General features: G+C 53.8%; 2 protein-coding genes across 2 annotated transcripts; both read right to left on the bottom strand.

The window, feature by feature from the left end:
- Positions 1–504: 504 nt before the first annotated feature.
- PHLDB3 (pleckstrin homology like domain family B member 3) lies at positions 505–1,933 on the bottom strand. Its single transcript, XM_077789811.1, has 3 exons — positions 1,840–1,933; positions 834–919; positions 505–719 (listed from the first exon to the last, which is right to left on the bottom strand). Exons 1-3 carry the CDS (start codon positions 1,916–1,918, stop codon positions 585–587), a joined length of 300 nt encoding a protein of 99 aa, XP_077645937.1. The 5' UTR covers positions 1,919–1,933; the 3' UTR covers positions 505–584.
- An 8,260-nt stretch (positions 1,934–10,193) lies between these two features.
- On the bottom strand, positions 10,194–18,128 carry ETHE1 (ETHE1 persulfide dioxygenase). The gene is made up of 7 exons (XM_077789782.1): positions 17,970–18,128; positions 16,781–16,925; positions 15,349–15,494; positions 13,885–14,014; positions 12,730–12,819; positions 11,950–12,066; positions 10,194–10,341 (listed from the first exon to the last, which is right to left on the bottom strand). Exons 1-7 carry the CDS (start codon positions 18,126–18,128, stop codon positions 10,292–10,294), a joined length of 837 nt encoding a protein of 278 aa, XP_077645908.1. The 3' UTR covers positions 10,194–10,291.
- Positions 18,129–18,668: the final 540 nt, after the last annotated feature.

Raw genomic sequence — 18,668 nt, 5'->3', positions numbered from 1 at the left:
TGAGACTACAAAATGTGGGAAAATGTGATGGGGATAAAAAAGGCGGGAAAATATGAGGGGAAAATGGAGGGAAAACGTGAGGGGAGAGAAAAGGGCGGGAAAATGTGAGGGGAAAAAGAGAAATATGAGGGGAAAAAGGGAAAAGTGAGGGAAGAAAATGGCGGGAATATGTAAGGGGGACAAAATGTGGGATAACGTGAGGGGAAAATGGAAACGTTAGGGGGAAAAGGGTGGGAAAATGTGAGGGGAAAAGGAGAAATATGAGGGGAAAAAGGGAAAAGTGAGGGAAGAAAATGGCGGGAAAATGTGAGGGACAAAATGTGGGAAAATGTGAGGGGAAAATGGAAACATGAGGGAGAAAAAAGGCGGGAAAATGTGATGGGGAGAAAAAAGGCGGGAAAATGTGTGGGGAAAATGGAGGGAAACTGTGAGGGGAGAGAAAAGGGCGGGAAAATGTGAGGGGAAAAAGGGAAAAGTGAAGGAAGAAAAGGGCGGGAAAACATGAGGGGGACAAAATGTGGGAAAATGTGAGGGGGAAATGGAAACGTGAGGGGGAAAATGGCGGGAAAGCTGAGGGAAAAGGCTCAGAAGGCGCCGCTGCCGCGGGTCAGCGTGAGCACGGCGTCCATCCAGATCCTCAGGGCTTCGGCGCTGGGCGCCACCAGCCAGAACAGGCGCTCGTAGGTCTTGAGGCAGAACGTCAGGCGCGGGTTGGGGCTCTGGGGAGTCAATTCTGGGGGTCAGCCATGATGGTTCCCTCCATCCTTCCTTCCTCCCCATCCCTCTCTGGGACGCAGAGATCCCCAAGGAATTTTTATTTATTTGATTTTCACCTTTCCGGCCACGCGCCCGGGGTCGTACCAAACCTCCTCGATGGCTTGGAAGTAGATGACGCCTTTGAGCTTCGTCTGGGCTTGGTCTGGAGAGGGGGAGGATGTGGAAAATCAGCCAAAATCCACCCAAAAAGGGACAAAACCACCCAAAACGGACAAAATTCACCCCAAACCAGCCAAAATCACACCAAAATCACCCCAAAAACCATCCAGAAATGTCTCCAAATCAGCCAAAAATAGCCAAACCACCCCAAATTCAGCAAAAATCGTCCAGAATTTCCCCAAAATTTCTCAAAATTCACTCAAAATCCCCAAAATTCCTCCAAGTCCCCCCAAAATCCCTAAAAAAATTTCCCCAAATTCATCCATAAATCCCTCCAAAATCTCCCAACATTTCCTCAGCATTTCCCAAAATTCTCCCAAAATTCCCCAAATCCTCAAAGTCCTCCCAAAATTTTGCAAATTTCTCCCAAAATTCTTCCAAAAATTCTCCCAAAATTTTTCAAATTTCTCCCAAATTTCTCCCAAATTTCTCCCAAAACTTCTCCCAAAATTCTCCCCAAATTCTCCCAAAATTCTCCAAAAAAATCTCCCAAAATTCCCCCAAAATTTCACAAATTTCTCCCAAATTTCTCCCAAAAATTCTCCCAAAATTCTCCCAAAATTTCACAAATTTCTCCCAGATTTCTCCCAAAAACTCTCCCAAAATTCCCCCAAAATTCTCCCAATATTTCCCAAATCCTCAAAATCCCCCCAAAATTCCGCAGATTTCTCCCAAAATTCTCCCAAAAATTCTCCCAAAATTCTCCCAAAATTTTGCAAATTTCTCCCAAAAATTCTCCCAAAATCCCCCCATAATTCCGCAGATTTCTCCCAAATTTCTCCCAAATTTCTCCCAAAATTCTCCCAAAATTTCCCCAAAATTCCCCCAAAATTGTAGTGACCCCAATATCCCCCCCGGGACCTCCCAGCCCCCCAAAACCCCCCCAAAATCGCCCCCTCATACCCCCATAATAGGCCAGGACCCTCCTCTGGGGGTCCAGGTGGAACCAGCGGCGCCGCCAGGTCTTGATGCGTCCGCCCATCTTGGTGAGGGGACCCCTCAGGGACCCCCCCAAAATCCACAAACCCCCCACAGCCTCGGGGCGGTGACCCCGGGCCCGGAGGGCACACAGGAGATCGGGCTGGACCCCCCCCCCAAAAAAAAAAATTGGAATTAATGCCTAAAAAAGTTGTGGGTAGAGAACCCCGGAATAATCCAAAATGCCCATCCCCAGCATCACCCCAAAATTGTGGGGGAGCACCCCCAAACTCGTCACTGTGGTGCCCCGTAAGTATGAAATCTGTGGGTTGCACCCCAAAATTTCACCCAGAATGTGAGAATCGCCAAAATTCCCCGCGGAGATTCCCCAAACCAGCCGCTGACCCCCAAAATCCCACCAAAATATAGATAAAATTCCCCCAAAATCCGCCCATGAAGACCCCCAAAATCTCCACAAAATCGTCTGAAATGTCCCCCAAAATGTGTCCCAAAGTTATCCATATTCTCCCCAAAATCTCCTCAAAAACACCAAAAAAATCTCCCCAAAAACCTCTCCCACAATCCCCACAAAATTCCCAAAAAAATCCCCCAAAACCATCCCAAAATCTCCCAAAAATCCTCCCAAAAATCTCCCCCAAAATCTTCCAAGATCTCCCAAAAGTTCTCCCCAAAATCTCCCAAAATTCCCCCATTTCTTGAGGGGGCGGGATCACCTCGGGAGGGGGCGTGGCCGGATCGGGAGGGGGCGTGGCCTGTGCAGAAGAGGGCGTGGCCTCGTGGGGAATGGGCGTGTCCTCGGTGGGCGGGGCCTTGGCAGCTTGCCGAGCCTCCTGCGTGCATTTAATAGGAAATAAACTCAATTTAGGCCACGCCCACAACGGCCACACCCACCCAAACCACGCCCACAGCCAATCACGTCCTTCTAAGCCACGCCCACAAACCATTAAACCACGCCCCCATGCATTTAATAAGAAATAAACTCATTTTAGGCCACGCCCACAACGGCCACACACACCCAAACCATGCCCACTGCCAACCACGCCCTTCTAAACCACGCCCACAAACCATCAAGCCACGCCCCCATGCATTTAATAAGAAATAAACTCAATTTAGGCCACGCCCACCACGGCCACACCCACCCAAACCACGCCCACAATCAACCACGCCCTGGCAAGCCACGCCCACAAACCATTAAACCACGCCCCCCATGCATTTAATAGGAAATAAACTCAATTTAGGCCACGCCCACCATGGCCACACCCACAGAAACCACGCCCACAAACCACACCCGGACAAGCCACGCCCACAAACCATTAAACCACGCCCCCGTGCATTTAATAGGAAATAAACTCAATTTAGGCCACGCCCACCACGACCACACCCACCCAAACCACGCCCACAAACAACCACACCCTGACAAGCCACGCCCACAAACCATTAAACCACTCCCCCCATGCATTTAATAGGAAATAAACTCAATTTAGGCCACGCCCACCACGGCCACACCCACCCAAACCACGCCCACAACCAACCACGGCCTGCCAAGCCACGCCCACAAACCATTAAACCACGCCCCCATGCATTTAATAGGAAATAAACTCAATTTAGGCCACGCCCACCACGGTCACACCCTCATAGGCCACACCCACGAGGCCACACCCACGAGGCCACGCCCACCCAGGCCACGCCCACCCAGGCCACACCCACCAAGCCACGCCCACCCAGGCCACGCCCCCTACCCTGGCGCGGAGGAGCCGCTCCCGCTCGGCCAAAGCCTCCCGGACCCGCAGCTCCAGTTGGGCCAGTTGGAGACACGTACTGGGCAAACTGGGAGTGAGCTGGGAGGAACTGGGAGGGACTGGGAGGGACTGGGAGGGATTGGGAGGGGATTGGGGGGGACTGGGAGGGACTGGGAGGGACTGGGAGGGACTGGGAGGGACTGGGAGGGAACTGGGAGGGAACTGGGATGGACTGGGAGGGACTGGGAGGGAACTGGGAGGGACTGAGAGGGAACTGGGAGGGGACTGGGAGGGACTGGGAGGGACTGGGAGGGGATTGGGGGGGACTGGGAGAGAACTGGGAGGGACTGGGAGGGACTGGGAGGGACTGGAATAAACTGGGAGGGAACTGGGATAAACTGGGAGGGAATGGGGGTAATTTTGGGGGATTTTTGGAGCATTTTTGGAGCATTTTTGGGGTATTTTTGGGTCAGTTTTAGGGTCAGTTTTGAGCCAGTTTTGTGTCATTTTTAGGCCAATTTCAGGGTCAGTTTTGGGCTGTTTCAGGGTCAGTTTTTGGGTAATTTCGGGGTCCCCCCCAGCTCCGGCCCCTCTCACCTGTACGCTTCAGGGTCCAGCTGCAGCGCCAGCGCACCTGGGGGGACAAATCAGCACCAAAAACCCCCAAAATCCCCCCCAAAAAACCCCAAAACCTCCCCAAAAATCAAGAATCCTCCAAAAATTCCCCAGGTAACTCCAGAAAATCCCAAAAAAACACCGAAAACTCCACCCCCAAAAAATCCCCCAAAAATCCCCCAAAATCCCCAAAGATCCCCCAAAGATCCCCCAAAATCCCCAAAAATCCCCAAAAAATCCCCAAAAATCACAAAAAAATCCCCCCCAAAAAATGCCTAAAAAAAAAATCCCCCAAACCCCCGAAAAATCACTTAATCCTCCAAAAATTCCCCAGATAAGCCCAAAGAATTGCAAAAAATCCCCAAAAAATCCCCCCAAAATCCCAAAAAAATTGCAAAAAAATCCCCCCCAAAAAACCACAAATAATCCCTAAAAAAAAATCCCCCAAACCCCCCAAAAATCACAGAATCCTCCAAAAATTCCCCAGATAACCCCAGAAACTCCCCAAAACCCACCAGAAACTCCCCCCCAAAAAATCCCCCAAAATCCCCGAAAATCCCCCCCAAATCCCTAAAAATCCCTAAAAAAAAATCCCCCTCAAACAACCCCAAAAAATCCCTAAAAAAAATCCCCCAAACCCCCCAAAAATCACAGATTGCTCCAAAAATTCCCCAGATAACCCTAGAAACTCCCAAAACCCCACCAAAAACTCCCCCCCAAAAAATCCCCAAAAATCCTCAAAAAATCCCCCTAATCCCCCCAAAATCCCAAAAAATCGCAACGTACTCCCAAAAAAACCCCCAAAAAATCCCTAAAAATCCCTAAAAAAAATCCCAAAAAATCCCCCCCGCAAAAATACAAAAAAATTCCTCAAAAATCCCCAAAAAATCACTGTAAAATCAAAAAAAATGCCGAAAAAAATTATAAAATTTTAGAAAATCTAAAAAAAATTTTAAAAAATTTTAAAAATCAACAATTTTCCCCAAATCCCAAGCCCCGCCCCCTCCCCGGCCCCTCCCCCTCACCGTGCTGCGAGCGGGGCCGGGGGGAGGGGGGGGAGGGGGAGGTCCCGGCCCCTCCCCCCCCCGGCGGCGGGGGAGGCTCCCGGACCTCTGCAGGCCAATGGCGCCCTGGGGTCAGAGGTCACACGGGGGTCAGGGGTCACTCGGGGTCACTCAGGGGTCATTCAGTGGTCAGTCATTGGTCACTCAGGGTCACTCAGGGGTCATTCAGGGTCACTCAGGGTCACTCGTGGTCACTCAGTGGTCAGTGGTCACTCAGTGGTCACTCAGTGGTCACTCACTGGTCACTCGTGGTCAGTGGTCACTCAGTGGTCACTCATTGGTCACTCATTGGTCAGTGGTCACTCAGGGTCACTCAGTGGTCACTCATTGGTCACTCATTGGTCACTCATTGGTCAGTGGTCACTCAGGGTCACTCAGTGGTCACTCATTGGTCACTCATGGTCACTCAGTGGTCAGTGGTCACTCATTGGTCACTCGTGGTCACTCATTGGTCACTCATTGGTCACTCATTGGTCACTCACTGGTCAGTGGTCACTCATTGGTCACTCGTGGTCACTGGTGGTCACTCACCCTGACGGAGCTGCGCAGCGCCAGCACCCGGGGGGGGTCGCAGGGGGGGCCCAGGAGGATCCAGCGCCGGTCGGTGCAGTGGGAGAACATCAGCTGGGGCTGGAGCCACCCAAAAATGGGCAAAATTCACCCAGAAACGGGAAAAATTCAAACAAAAACGGGCAAAATTCAACCAAAAATGGGCAAAATTCACCCAGAAACGGGAAAAATTCAACCAAAAACGGCAACATTCACACAGAAACGGGAAAAATTCACCCAGAAACGGGCAAAATTCAAACAAAACGGGCAAAATTCACTCAGAAACGGGCAAAATTCACCCAGAAACGGGAAAAATTCAAACAAAACCGGGCAAAATTCAACCAAAAACGGGCAAAATTCACCCAGAAACGGGAAAAATTCAAACAAAAACAGCAAAATTCACCCAGAAACGGGCAAAATTCACCCAGAAACGGGAAAAATTCAACCAAAAACGGGCAAAATTCAACCAAAAACGGGAAAAATTCAAACAAAAACGGGCAAAATTCAACCAAAAACAGCAAAATTCACCCAGAAACGGGCAAAATTCACCCAGAAACGGGAAAAATTCATCCAAAACCAGCAAAATTCACTCAGAAACGGGCAAAATTCACCCAGAAACGGGCAAAATTCAAACAAAAACGGCAACATTCACCCAGAAACGGGCAAAATTCAACCAAAAATGGCAACATTCACCCAGAAACGGGCAAAATTCAACCAAAAACGGCAAAATTCAACCAAAAATGGCAAAATTCACACAGAAATGGGCAAAATTCACCCAGAAACGGGAAAAATTCAAACAAAAACGGGCAAAATTCAACCAAAAACGGCAACATTCACACAGAAACGGGCAAAATTCACCCAGAAACGGGCAAAATTCAAACAAAAACAGCAAAATTCACTCAGAAACGGGCAAAATTCACCCAGAAACGGGCAAAATTCAACCAAAAACAGCAAAATTCAACCAAAACCGGCAACATTCACCCAGAAATGGGCAACATTCACCCAGAAATGGGCAAAATTCAACCAAAAACGGCAACATTCACACAGAAATGGGCAAAATTCAACCAAAAACAGCAAAATTCACTCAGAAACGGGAAAAATTCACCCAGAAACGGGAAAAATTCAAACAAAAACGACAACATTCACCCAGAAATGGGCAAAATTCAAACAAAAACAGCAAAATTCAACCAGAAACGGGCAAAATTCAACCAAAACCAGCAAAATTAACCAAAACCAGCAACATTCACACAGAAACGGGCAAAATTCAACCAAAACCGGCAACATTCACCCAAAATTCATCCAAAACAGGCAGGATCCACCCAAAAATGGGCAAAATTCACACAGAAACGGGCAAAATTCAACCAAAAACGGGCTGGATCCACCCAAAACCGGCAAAATTCAAACAAAATTCACACAAATCCACCCAAAAATGGGCAACATTCACCCAAAATGGACAAAATTCACCCAAAATTCACCCAAAATGGGCAGGATCCACCCAAAAATGGCAAAATTCACACAAAATCCACACAAATCCACCCCAAAACAGCAGAATTCACCCAAAATTCACCCAAAATGGACAAAATTCACACAAATTCACCCAAATTCACCCGAAACTGGACAAAATTCACCCAAAATGGACAGAATTCACCCAGAATTCACACAAATTCACCCCAAAACGGACAAAATCCACCCAAATCCCCTCAAAATGTCCCAAAATTCTCCCAAAATCCCCAAAGTTCACATTTGCCCCAATTTGCCCCAAAATTTTCCTCTAAATTTCCCCCAAAATTGAAATTTCCTCAAAATTCCCAAGATTTCACCCAAAATCCTCAAAACTCCCCCTAATTCCCCCCCCAAAATTTCCCCAAATCTCCCCAAATCCCCCCAAATTTTCTCCGCAGAATTTTCCCGAATTCCCCCCAAATCCCCCCAAAATTCCCCCCCAAGGGGGGGGGGGGATGGGCCCCACCTGCCCCCCCGCCGCCTGTGACGTCATCGCCGGTGACGTCATCGCCGGTGACGTCATCGCTGTCCCTCCCCCCTCCTTGGGGGGGGGCTCGTCCTGCAAGGGGGGGGGAGGGGCGGTGGTGACGTCACAGCCCCGCCCCCAACCCCCCAAAATTTTGAGGTGGGGGAGGGGGAAAGGGGGAGGGGCTAAAAGGGAGGGGGAGGGGCTAAAGGGGAGGGGCTAAAGGGAGGGGGAGGGGCTCAGGGGTGGGGGAGGGGCTCCATGGGGTGGGGGAGGGGCTAAAGGGGAGGGGCTAAAGGGGAGGGGGAGGGGCGTCACCTCCAGCCTCAGCCCCTCCAGCGCCGCCTCGGGCCCGTCCTGGATCCCAGTTCAGACCAGTTCAAACCAGTTCAGACCAGTTCAGACCAGTAACCTCTCCCAGTGTCCCCCTCCCAGCCCCTCCCAGTATAAACCAGTTTGGTTCTGGGCGTTCCCAGTTGCCCCCAGTTCCTCCCAGTTCGCCCCCACTCCCCTCCCAGTATAAACCAGTCCGGCCTGCTCCTCTCCCAGTCCCTCCCAGTTTGGCTTTGACTGTTCCCAGTTCAATTCTGGGGGTTCCCAGTCCCCTCCCAGTATAAACCAGTAACCCCGAATCCCCTCCCAGTATAATCCAGTAACCCCAAATCCCCTCCCAGTATAAACCAGTAACCCCGAATCCTCTCCCAGTCCCTCCCAGTTTGGATTTGACTGTTCCCAGTTACATTTGGGGGGTTCCCAGTCCCTCCCAGTCCCTCCCAGTTCGGTTTTGGGAGTTCCCAGTCCCCTCCCAGCCCCTCCCAGTATAAACCAGTCCAGCCTGTTCCTCTCCCAGTCCCTCCCAGTTTGGATTTGACTGTTCCCAGTTCTGGTTTTGGGTTTCCCAGCCCCTCCCAGTATAAACCAGTCCGGCCTGTTCCTCTCCCAGTCCCTCCCAATCCCCTCCCAGTCCCCCCCAGTCCCTCCCAGTTTGGTTTCGGGCTTCCCAGTTCCCTCCCAGTTCCATTTCAGGCGTTCCCAGTTTGGTCTGGAGGTTCCCAGTTCCCCCCAGTCCCTCCCAGTATAAACCAGTAACCCCAAATCCCCTCCCAGTCCCTCCCAGTTTGGCTTTGACTGTTCCCAGTTACATTCGGGGGGGTTCCCAGTTCTCTCCCAGTTCCCCCCAGTCCGTCCCAGTTTGGTTCTGGGGGTTCCCAGTTCCATTTCGGACGTTCCCAGCCCCTCCCAGTATAAACCAGTCCGGCCTGTTCCTCTCCCAGTCCCTCCCAGTTACATTCTTGGTGTTCCCAGTTTCCCCCAGTCCCTCCCAGTACAAACCAGTCACCCCAAATCCCCTCCCAGTACAAACCAGCTCCCTCCCAGTCCCTCCCAGTACAAACCAGTAACCTAAAATCCCCTCCCAGTACAACACAGTAACCCCAAATCCCCTCCCAGTATAAACCAGTCCCCCCAAATCCCCTCCCAGTCCCTCCCAGTTCAATTTTGGGGGTTCCCAGTTCCCTCCCAGTCCCTCCCAGTACAAACCAGTAAACCCCCAGTCCCTCCCAGTTTGGTTCTGGGGGTTCCCAGTTAAATTTGGGAGCTCCCAGTTCCCTCCCAGTACAAACCAGTAACCCCAAATCCCCTCCCAGTACAAACCAGTAACCCCAAATTGCCTCCCAGTACAAACCAGTAACCCCCAATCCCCTCCCAGTATAAACCAGTAACCCCAAATCCCCTCCCAGTATAAACCAGTCCCCCCAAATCCCCTCCCAGTATAAACCAGTAACCCCCAATCCCCTCCCAGTACAAACCAGTAACCCGGAATCCCCTCCCAGTATAAACCAGTAACCCCCAATCCCCTCCCAGTACAAACCAGTCCCCCCAAATCCACTCCCAGTATAAACCAGTCCCCCCAAATCCCCTCCCAGTATAAACCAGTAACCCCGAATCCCCTCCCAGTCCCTCCCAGTTCAATTTTGGGGGTTCCCAGTCTCTCCCAGTCCCTCCCAGTACAAACCAGTAACCCCAGCCCCCCTCCCAGTCCCTCCCAGTCCCCCCAGTCTCACCCCAGCGCTGGGCGGGGTCTCCCCCCCGCCGCGGTGCACCATGGGAGCCTCCGGGTTTTTTGGGGGGGAGGGGTCAAAGGTCAGGGCGGGGTCAAAGGTCAAGGTCCGGCCTCTCCCCCCCTCCCCCAGCGCCCCCCGGCCCCGAGCGCGCGCGCCTGGCCGAGGGGGGCGTGGCTATGACGTCACCGCGCACACCTGAGCACGGTGGGCGTGGCTATGACGTCACCGCGCGCACCTGGGGCTGGGGGCGTGGCTTCCCCCCCGTGGGAACCGGCCCCGCCCCCTTTTCCCACACAGAGGCCACGCCCACCCAGCCTCGTTCCGGAGACGCGTTTTTATTGGCGGAGACGCCCCGGCGGGAAAGGGGGCGTGGCTTCCCGGGAAAGGGGCGTGGCTTGGCGGGAAAAGGGGCGGGGCTTAAGGCTCGTCCTGGATCCCGCAGCGGAGATTGGCGGGAACGGCGACGTCTGGCGGGAGAATTTGGGGGATTTTGGGGGATTTTGGGGAGAATTTGGGGTATTTTGGGGGATTTTGGGGAAATTTGGGGGATTTGGGGGAGAATTTGGGGGATTTTGGGGAGAATTTGGGGGATTTTGGGGAAATTTGGGGGATTTTGGGGAGAATTTGGGGGATTTTGGGGAATTTTGGGGGATTTTGGGGAAATTTTGGGGGATTTTGGGGAGAATTTGGGGGATTTTGGGGAAATTTTGGGGGATTTTGGGGAGAATTTGGGGGATTTTGGGGAGAATTTGGGGGATTTTGGGGAAATTTTGGGGGATTTTGGGGAAATTTTGGGGGATTTGGGGGAAATTTTGGGGAGAATTTGGGGGATTTTGGGGAGAATTTGGGGGATTTTGGGGAGAATTTGGGGAATTTTGGGGAGAATTTGGGGGATTTTGGGGAAATTTTGGGGGATTTTGGGGAGAATTTGGGGGATTTTGGGGAAATTTTGGGGGATTTGGGGGAGAATTTGGGGGATTTTGGGGAGAATTTGAGGAATTTTGGGGAATGTTGGGGGATTTTGGGGAATTTTTGGGGGATTTTGGGGAGAATTTGGGGGATTTTGGGGAAATTTTGGGGGGTCGTGAACGCGGATTGGGGAATTTTGGGGGGATTTGGGAGGGTTCGAGGAGATTTTGGGGAGAATTTGGGGGATTTGGGGAAATTTAGGGGGGTTTGGGGGAGAATTTTAGGATGGCTTCAGATTTTCGGGAGATTTGGGGAATTTTTGGGGTTTTTGGGGGGATTTGGGGGGTTTTGAGGGGATTTGGGGAGATTTTGGGGGGATTTGGTAGGGTTTGAGGAGATTTTGGGGAGAATTTGGGGGATTTGGGGAAATTTAGGGGGGTTTTGGGAGGGTTTGAGGAGATTTTGGGGAGATTTGGGGGATTTTGGGGGTTTCTGGGGGCATTTTTGGGAATTTCAGGGAATATTTGGGGGTTCGCGGCTCAGGGTTTTTTGGGGGTATCCGGGGGGGGGGTTTGGGGAGGATTTTTGGGGTAATTTTTGGAGGATTTGGGATACAGGAAGAATTTGGGGGAATTTTGGGGTTCAGGGTTGTTTGGGGGGGATTTTTGGGGGAAATTTTTTGGGATTTTGGGGTTCAGGGTGTTTTGGGGGTTCCAGGGGGGGTTTGAGGTGGATTTTTTGGGGGGATTTTTGGGATTTTGGGGTTCAGGGTGTTTTGGGGGTGCCGGGTCGGTTTGAGGTGGATTTTTTTGGGGTGATTTTTGTGGTTTTGGGGTTCGGGCTGTTTTGGGGGTGCCGGGGGAGTTTGAGGTGGATTTTTTGGGGGGAATTGTTGTGATTTTGGGGTTCGGGGTGTTTTGGGGTTGCCGGGTCGGTTTAAGGTGGATTTTTTGGGGTGATTTTCGGGGATTTTGGGGTTCAGGGTGTTTTGGGGGTGCCGGGTCGGTTTGAGGTGGATTTTTTTGGGGGGAATTGTTGTGATTTTGGGGTTCAGGCTGTTTTGGGGGTGCCGGGTCAGTTTGAGGTGGATTTTTTTGGGGTATTTTTGTGATTTTGGGGTTCGGGCTGTTTTGGGGGTGCCGGGGGGTTTCGGGGGAGGGGCGCACCCATCAGGCGGGGGCGGGGCAGCTCCAGCCGCTCCATCAGCGCCACGAAGTCGTCGGCGCCGAGCGTCAGGCGGGGGTTGTGGCGCCGCTCCTCCCCCACCGTGGACATGGTGTGGCCTGGGGGGAGGGGCCGGCGGCCCTGAGTGACCCCGAGTGACCCCTGAGTGACCCCGAGTGACCCCTGAGTGACCCTGAGTGACCCCTGAGTGACCCCAAGTAACACTGAGTGACCCCTGAGTGACCCTGAGTGACCACTGATCCCTGAGTGACCCCTGAGTGACCCCAAGTAACACTGAGTGACCCCTGAGTGACCCCTGAGTGACCACTGGCCCCTGAGTGACCCCCGAGTGACCCCTGAGTGATCACTGAGTGACCCTGAGTGACCCCTGAGTGACCCCGAGTGATCACTGAGTGACCCCTGAGTGACCCCGAGTGACCCCTGAGTGACCCCAAGTGACCCGTGAGTGACCCCGAGTGACCCCTGAGTGACCCCTGAGTGACCCCTGAGTGACCCCTGACCCGTGAGTGACCCCTGAGTGACCACTGGCCCAAGTGACCCCTGGCTTGGTCCCCTCCCTCTCATTGCCCCTCCCCCCTTAGCCCCAGCCCTTTAGCCCCTCCCCCACCCCTTTAACCCCTCCCCATCCCTTTAGCCCCTCCCCCAGCCCCTCCCCCACCCCTTTAGCCCCTCCCCCAGACCCTCCCCCACCCCTTTAGCCCCTCCCCCACCCATTTAACCCCTCCCCACCCCTTTGGCCCCTCCCCCAGCCCCTCCCCCACCCCGGTAGTCGTGTCCGGGGTAGATCCGGCAGCTCTCGGGGAGGGTGAAGATTCTCTCGTGCACCGAGCGGTGCAGGGTGCGGGCACAGCCTGCGGTCGCCATGGCCACCGTCACCATGGCGACCATCACCATGGCCACCGTCACCATGGCGACCATCACCATGGCCACCGTCACCATGGCCACCGTCACCATGGCAACCGTCACCATGGCAACCGGGATGTGGTGGTTACCATGGCGACCATCCCCATGGCGACCATCCCCATGGCGACCATCCCCATGGTGACCATCCCCATGGCGACCATCCCCATGGTGACCATCCCCATGGTGACCATCCCCATGGTGACCGGGATGCGGCGGTTGCCATGGCGACCGGGGGATTACCACTGTTACCATGGTGACCATCACCGTGGTCACCATGGCCGCCATCACCGTCACCATGGCGACCGTTCCCATGGCAACAGGGACAGACAGAGCCCTGAGCCCGACCAGCGCCCTCCCAGTTCATCCCAGTATATCCCAGTTCAGCCCAATTCATCCCAGGGCCCTCCCAGTTCACTCCCAGTTCATCCCAGTGACTCCCAGTTCAGCCCAATCCCTCCCAGTGCCCTCCCAGTTTGTCCCAGTTCATCCCAGTTCAGCCCAATCCATCCCAGCGCCCTCCCAGTTCATCCCAGTGACACCCAGTTCACTCCCAGTTCATCCCAGTGCCCTCCCCGTGCCCACCAGGTTCACTCCCAGTTCATCCCAGTTCATCCCAGTATACCCCAGCGACTTCCAGTTCATCCCAGTGCCCACCCAGTTCACTCCCAGTCCATCCCAATCCACTCCCAGTATATCCCAGTCCATCCCAGTTTGTGCCAAGAACCTCCCAATCCCCTCCCAGTGTAAACCAGTAACCCCAAACCCCCTTTAACCCTTTCCCAATCCCCTCCCAGTACAAACCAGTAACCCCAAACCCCCTTTAACCCTTTCCCAATCCCCTCCCAGTACAAACCAGTAACCCCAAACCCCCTTTAACCCTTCCCCAGTTCCCTCCCAGTATAAACCAGTAACCCCAAACCCCCTTTAACCCTTTCCCAGCCCCTCCCAGTACAAACCAGTAACCCCCAGGCCCCCTTTAGCCCTCTCCCAGTGCTCCCAGTGCTCCCAGTCACCCTGCTGGAAGTCGGTGCGGCCGCAGCCGCGCACCAGCAGCGCGTCCCCGGTGAAGGCCATGGAGGCGTCGTCCAGCACGAAGGTGACGCAGCCGGGGGTGTGGCCGGGGGTGGGCAGCACCCGCAGCGCCTGGGACGGGGACCCCGAAAATGGGTGAGGGAGCCAAAAAATGGGGAAAGGGAGCCAAAAAATGGGATCAGGGAGCCAAAAAATGGGGAAAGGGAGCCCGAAAATGGGAAGAGGGAGCCCGAAAATGGGTCAGGGAGACCGAAAATGGGGAGAGGGAGCCAAAAAATGGGGAAAGAGAGCCAAAAAATCGGGAGAGGGAGCCAGAAAATGGGGAAAGGGATCCCGAAAATGGGGAGAGGGAGCCCGAAAATGGGTCAGGGACCCCGAAAATGGGATCAGGGAGCCAAAAAATGGGGAGAGGGAGCCAAAAAATGGGAAGAGGGAGCCCGAAAATGGGGAAAGGGAGCCAAAAAATGGGGAGAGGGACCCCGGAAATGGGTGAGGGAGCCCGAAAATGGGATCAGGGAGCCAGAAAATGGGGAAAGGAGCCCGAAAATGGGTCAGGGAGCCAAAAAATGGGGTGAGGGAGACTGAAAATGGGTGAGGGACCCCAAAAATGGGATCAGGGACCCCGAAAATGGGATCAGGGACCCCGAAAATGGGAAGAGGGACCCCGAAAATGGGTCAGGGAGCGCGAAAATGGGGTGAGGGAGCCCAAAATGGGGAGAGGGAGCCAAAAAATGGGGAGAGGGACCCCGAAAATGGGATCAGGGACCCCGAAAATGGGAAGAGGGAGCCAAAAAATGGGATCAGGGACCCCGAAAATGGGGAGAGGGACCCCGAAAATGGGGAGAGGGACCCCGAAAATGGGGAAAGGGATCCCAAAAATGGGTCAGGGAGCCAAAAAATGGGGAAAGGGAGCCCAAAATGGGGTCAGAGAACCCAAAAATGCCCAAAATGGGTCAAGGACCCCAAAACCCCCCGAAAATGGGTCAGGGATCCCCAAAAATGGGTCCGGGAACCCCCAAAACCCCAAAACCGCCCCAGGCCCCTCCCCCACCAGGGGGTTTGCAAGTGAGGGGACCCAAATGTGCCCCTCCCCCACCCCAGGAGCCCCTCCCCCACTTCAAGAGCCCCTCCCCCACCCCAGGAGCCCCTCCCCCACCCAAACCAGCCCCTCCCCAATCCCAGGAGCCCCTCCCCCACCCCAGGAGCCCCTCCCCCACCCCAGGAGCCCCTCCCCCATCCCAGGAGCCCCTCCCCCACCCAAACCAGCCCCTCCCCCACCCCAGGAGCCCCTCCCCCACCCAAACCAGCCCCACCCCCAATCCCAGCAGCCCCTCCCCCAGTTCAAGAGCCCCTCCCCCACCCAAACCAGCCCCTCCCCCACCCAAACCAGCCCCTCCCCCACGGTTATCAGGGTGGGGGAGGCCCGTGGGGGGAGGGGCGCTCACGAAGGCCCCGAAGCGCAGCTCGTCGCCCTCGGCCAGCCGCAGGTCGGCGCGGGCGCCGCTGTCGCGGCCGATGGCGCTGAGGCACCCAAGGGTGCGGCGCAGGGCGCCCGAGCCGGTCACGTGATCCGCGTGGCAGTGCGTATTGGCTGGGGGCGGGAGTGACGTCATCAGGGGGCGACGTCATCGGCAACTCCCAGTGCCCCCCTGGTAATTCCCAGTTGGTCCCAGTCCCTCCCAGTAACTCCCAGTTGGTGCCAGTTCCCTCCCAGTAACTCCCAGTTGGTGCCAGTTCCCTCCCAGTAACTCCCAGTCCCTCCCAGTAACTCCCAGTTGGTCCCAGTTCCCCTCCCAGTAGCTCCCAGTAACTCCCAGTAAATCCCAGTTCCCTCCCAGTAACCCCCCGTTGGTCCCAGTCCATCCCAGTAACTCCCAGTAGATCTCAGTCCTCTCCCAGTAGCTCTCAGTAAGTCCCAGTTCCTCCCAGTTCCCCTCCCAGTAACTCCCAGTGCCCCCCGGTAATTCCCAGTTGATCCCAATCCATCCAAGTCCCTCCCAGTAACTCCCAGTTGGTGCCAGTTCCCTCCCAGTAACTCCCAGTTCCCTCCCAGTAACTCCCAGTTCCTCCCAGTTCCCCTCCCAGTAGCTCCCAGTTCCTCCCAGTAACTCCCAGTTGGTCCCAGTCCATCCCAGTTCCTCTCCCAGTAACTCCAGTGGGCGGAGCTTAAAGGGGCGTGGTGTTGTGGGCGGGGCTTAAATGGCTACAGCACGGTGGGCGTGGCTATGTAGATGATGGGCGGGGCTTAGAGCGACATGTGGGCGGGGCTTAGCGGGGCGTGGTTCTGAGGGCGTGGCCTGAAATGACAGACAGGTCGCTCTTAAAGGGGCACGGTCCTGTGGGCGGGGCTTAAACCGATACAGCACGGTGGGCGTGGCTTTGCAGAGGGATGGGCGGGGCTTAGAGCGACATGTGGGCGGGGCTTCGAGGGGCGTGGTGCTGTGGGCGTGGCCTGAAATGACAGACAGGTCCATCTTAAAAGGGCATGCCCTGTGGGCGGGGCTTAAACCAATACAGCACGGTGGGCGTGGCTATGTAGATGAATGGGCGGGGCTTAGAGCAACATATGGGAGGAGTCTAGAGGGGCGTGGCCTGAAATGACAGACAGGTCCATCTTAAAGGGGCACGGCCCTGTGGGCGGGGCTTAAACTGACACAGCACGGTGGGCGTGGCTTTGCAGATGAATAGGCGGGGCTTAGAGCAACACGTGGGAGGAGTCTAGAGGGGCGTGGCCTGAAATGACAGGTCGCTCTTAAAGGGGCACGGCCCTGTGGGCGGGGCTTAAACCGATACAGCACGGTGGGCGTGGCTATGTAGATGAATGGGCGGGGCTTTCGGCCACAGGTGGGCGGGGCTTCGAGGGGCACCGGGGCGCACCGGCGTAGCGCAGCGTGAGGCCGAGCTCCCGCAGCAGCTGCAGGTCCCGCGGCACCGTCTCCAGCACCGGGTCGATGATGACGGCGTCGCCGGTGGCCGCGTCCGCCAGCACGTAGGTGTAGGTGCAGGAGGAGGCCTCGAAGAGCTGCGGTGGGGAGGGAAAAAACACCCGAAAATAACCCAAAATGGCCGGAAAAAATGGCTCGAAATGTCCTGAAAACATCTGCGGAAATAGCACGGAAAATAGCATAAAGTGTCCTGAAAAAATGGCTCGAAATGTCCTGAAAACGTCCAGAATAATACCCCAAAAAACGCCCTGAAACAGCATCAGGAAATGCCTCAAAAAATCCTGAAAACTTTTGCGAAAATAGCCCGGAAAATACCCCAAAATGTCCTGAAAAAATGCCTCGAAATGTCCTGAAAGCATCCAGAAAAATACCCCAAAAAACGCCCTGGAACAGCATCAAGAAATGTCCTCAAAACATCCTGAAAACTTTTGCAAAAATAGCCCAGAAAATACCCCAAAGTGTCCTGAAAAAATGCGTCAAAAAATCCTGAAAACTTTTGCGAAAATAGCCCAGAAAATAGCCCAAAGTGTCCTGAAAAATGCCTCAGAATGTCCTCAAAACATCTGCCAAAACAGCCCAGGAAAAAGCCCAAAAGCCGCTTTAAGAAAAACCCCAAAACTCTCTTGAAAACAACCCCATATCCTAAAAAAAGCCCCCCTAAAATTTCACAATGAAATCTCCGAAAATCTAGTGAAAAACTCAAAAAATCTAGTGAAAAATCCCCAAAATCTAGTGAAAAACCCCTAAAAATCTCCTCGAAAAAATAATTTCCTCAAAAAAAAAAGAAAAAAAAAAAAAAAAAAAAAAAGCCAAACCAAAAATTCCACATAAACCCCCCAAAACCTCTTTAAACCCCCCCCCTAAATTCTCATCCAAAATCTCCTCGAAAAACCCCAAAAATCGCCCTAAAAACCCCCAAAATTTCCTCAAACCCCCGACAATTTTCTCGGAATCTCCTCAAAACCCCCAAATTTCCTCAGAACCCTCCGAAATCTCTGCAACCTCCCCCAAAAACCTCCGCAAAAAAATCTCAAAAACCGCGAAAAAAATCGTTTTAACCCCCCCCCCCCCCACCTTGCGCTCCTCCCCCACCGTGACCTTCGCCCCCTCCCCTCCCCCACCTGCCGCAGCAGCAGCTGCCGCCCCTCCCCCGCCGCTGTGGCCAGGCCTCGCCCGGTCCCGGTCCCGGTTCTGGTCCCGGTCCCGGTTCTGGTCCCGGTCCCGGTCCCGGTCCCGGTCCAGGCGGCGGCGGCGGCGCGGAGGCGGCGGAGCAGCGCCATGGCCGCGGTGGGGCCCGACGGCGGCGCGGCCGCTTTAAGAGGGGAAGGGGCGGGGCTGGGAGAGGCGGGAACGCCTTAAAAGGGCAACGCTGGGCGTGGTTTAAAAGGGCAACGGTGAGAATAGGGGAAGGGGGACCGCCTTAAAAGGGCAATGCTAGGGGGGAGGCTTAAAAGGGCAACGGTGGGAATAAACGAGGGGGGACCGCCTTAAAAGGGCAATGCTAGGGGGGAGGCTTAAAAGGGCAACGGTGAGAATAAGGGGGGGACCGGCTTAAAAGGGCAACGCCTGAGGGGGCTTTTTGTATTTATCGTGCTTTTTAATAGAAAAATATTAATTTATATTAATGAAAATTAATATATTTATATTTACATTTACATTTATATTTATGTTTAATTTATAACATTATATTTATTTTTACTATTATTATATTTGTTTTAATGTATTTATTTAGTGTATTTGATATATTTATCCAAACAGTATACACTGTATATGATTTATATAGTTTATATTATCCTTAATAAATATTAAGGATATTTTAA

The sequence above is a fragment of the Lonchura striata genome, chromosome 37, assembly GCF_046129695.1.
Source record: "Lonchura striata isolate bLonStr1 chromosome 37, bLonStr1.mat, whole genome shotgun sequence".
NCBI classification, from domain to species: domain Eukaryota; kingdom Metazoa; phylum Chordata; class Aves; order Passeriformes; family Estrildidae; genus Lonchura; species Lonchura striata.
Note: the sequence above shows the minus strand (reverse complement) of the source record. Positions and strands in the feature narration are given on the sequence as shown.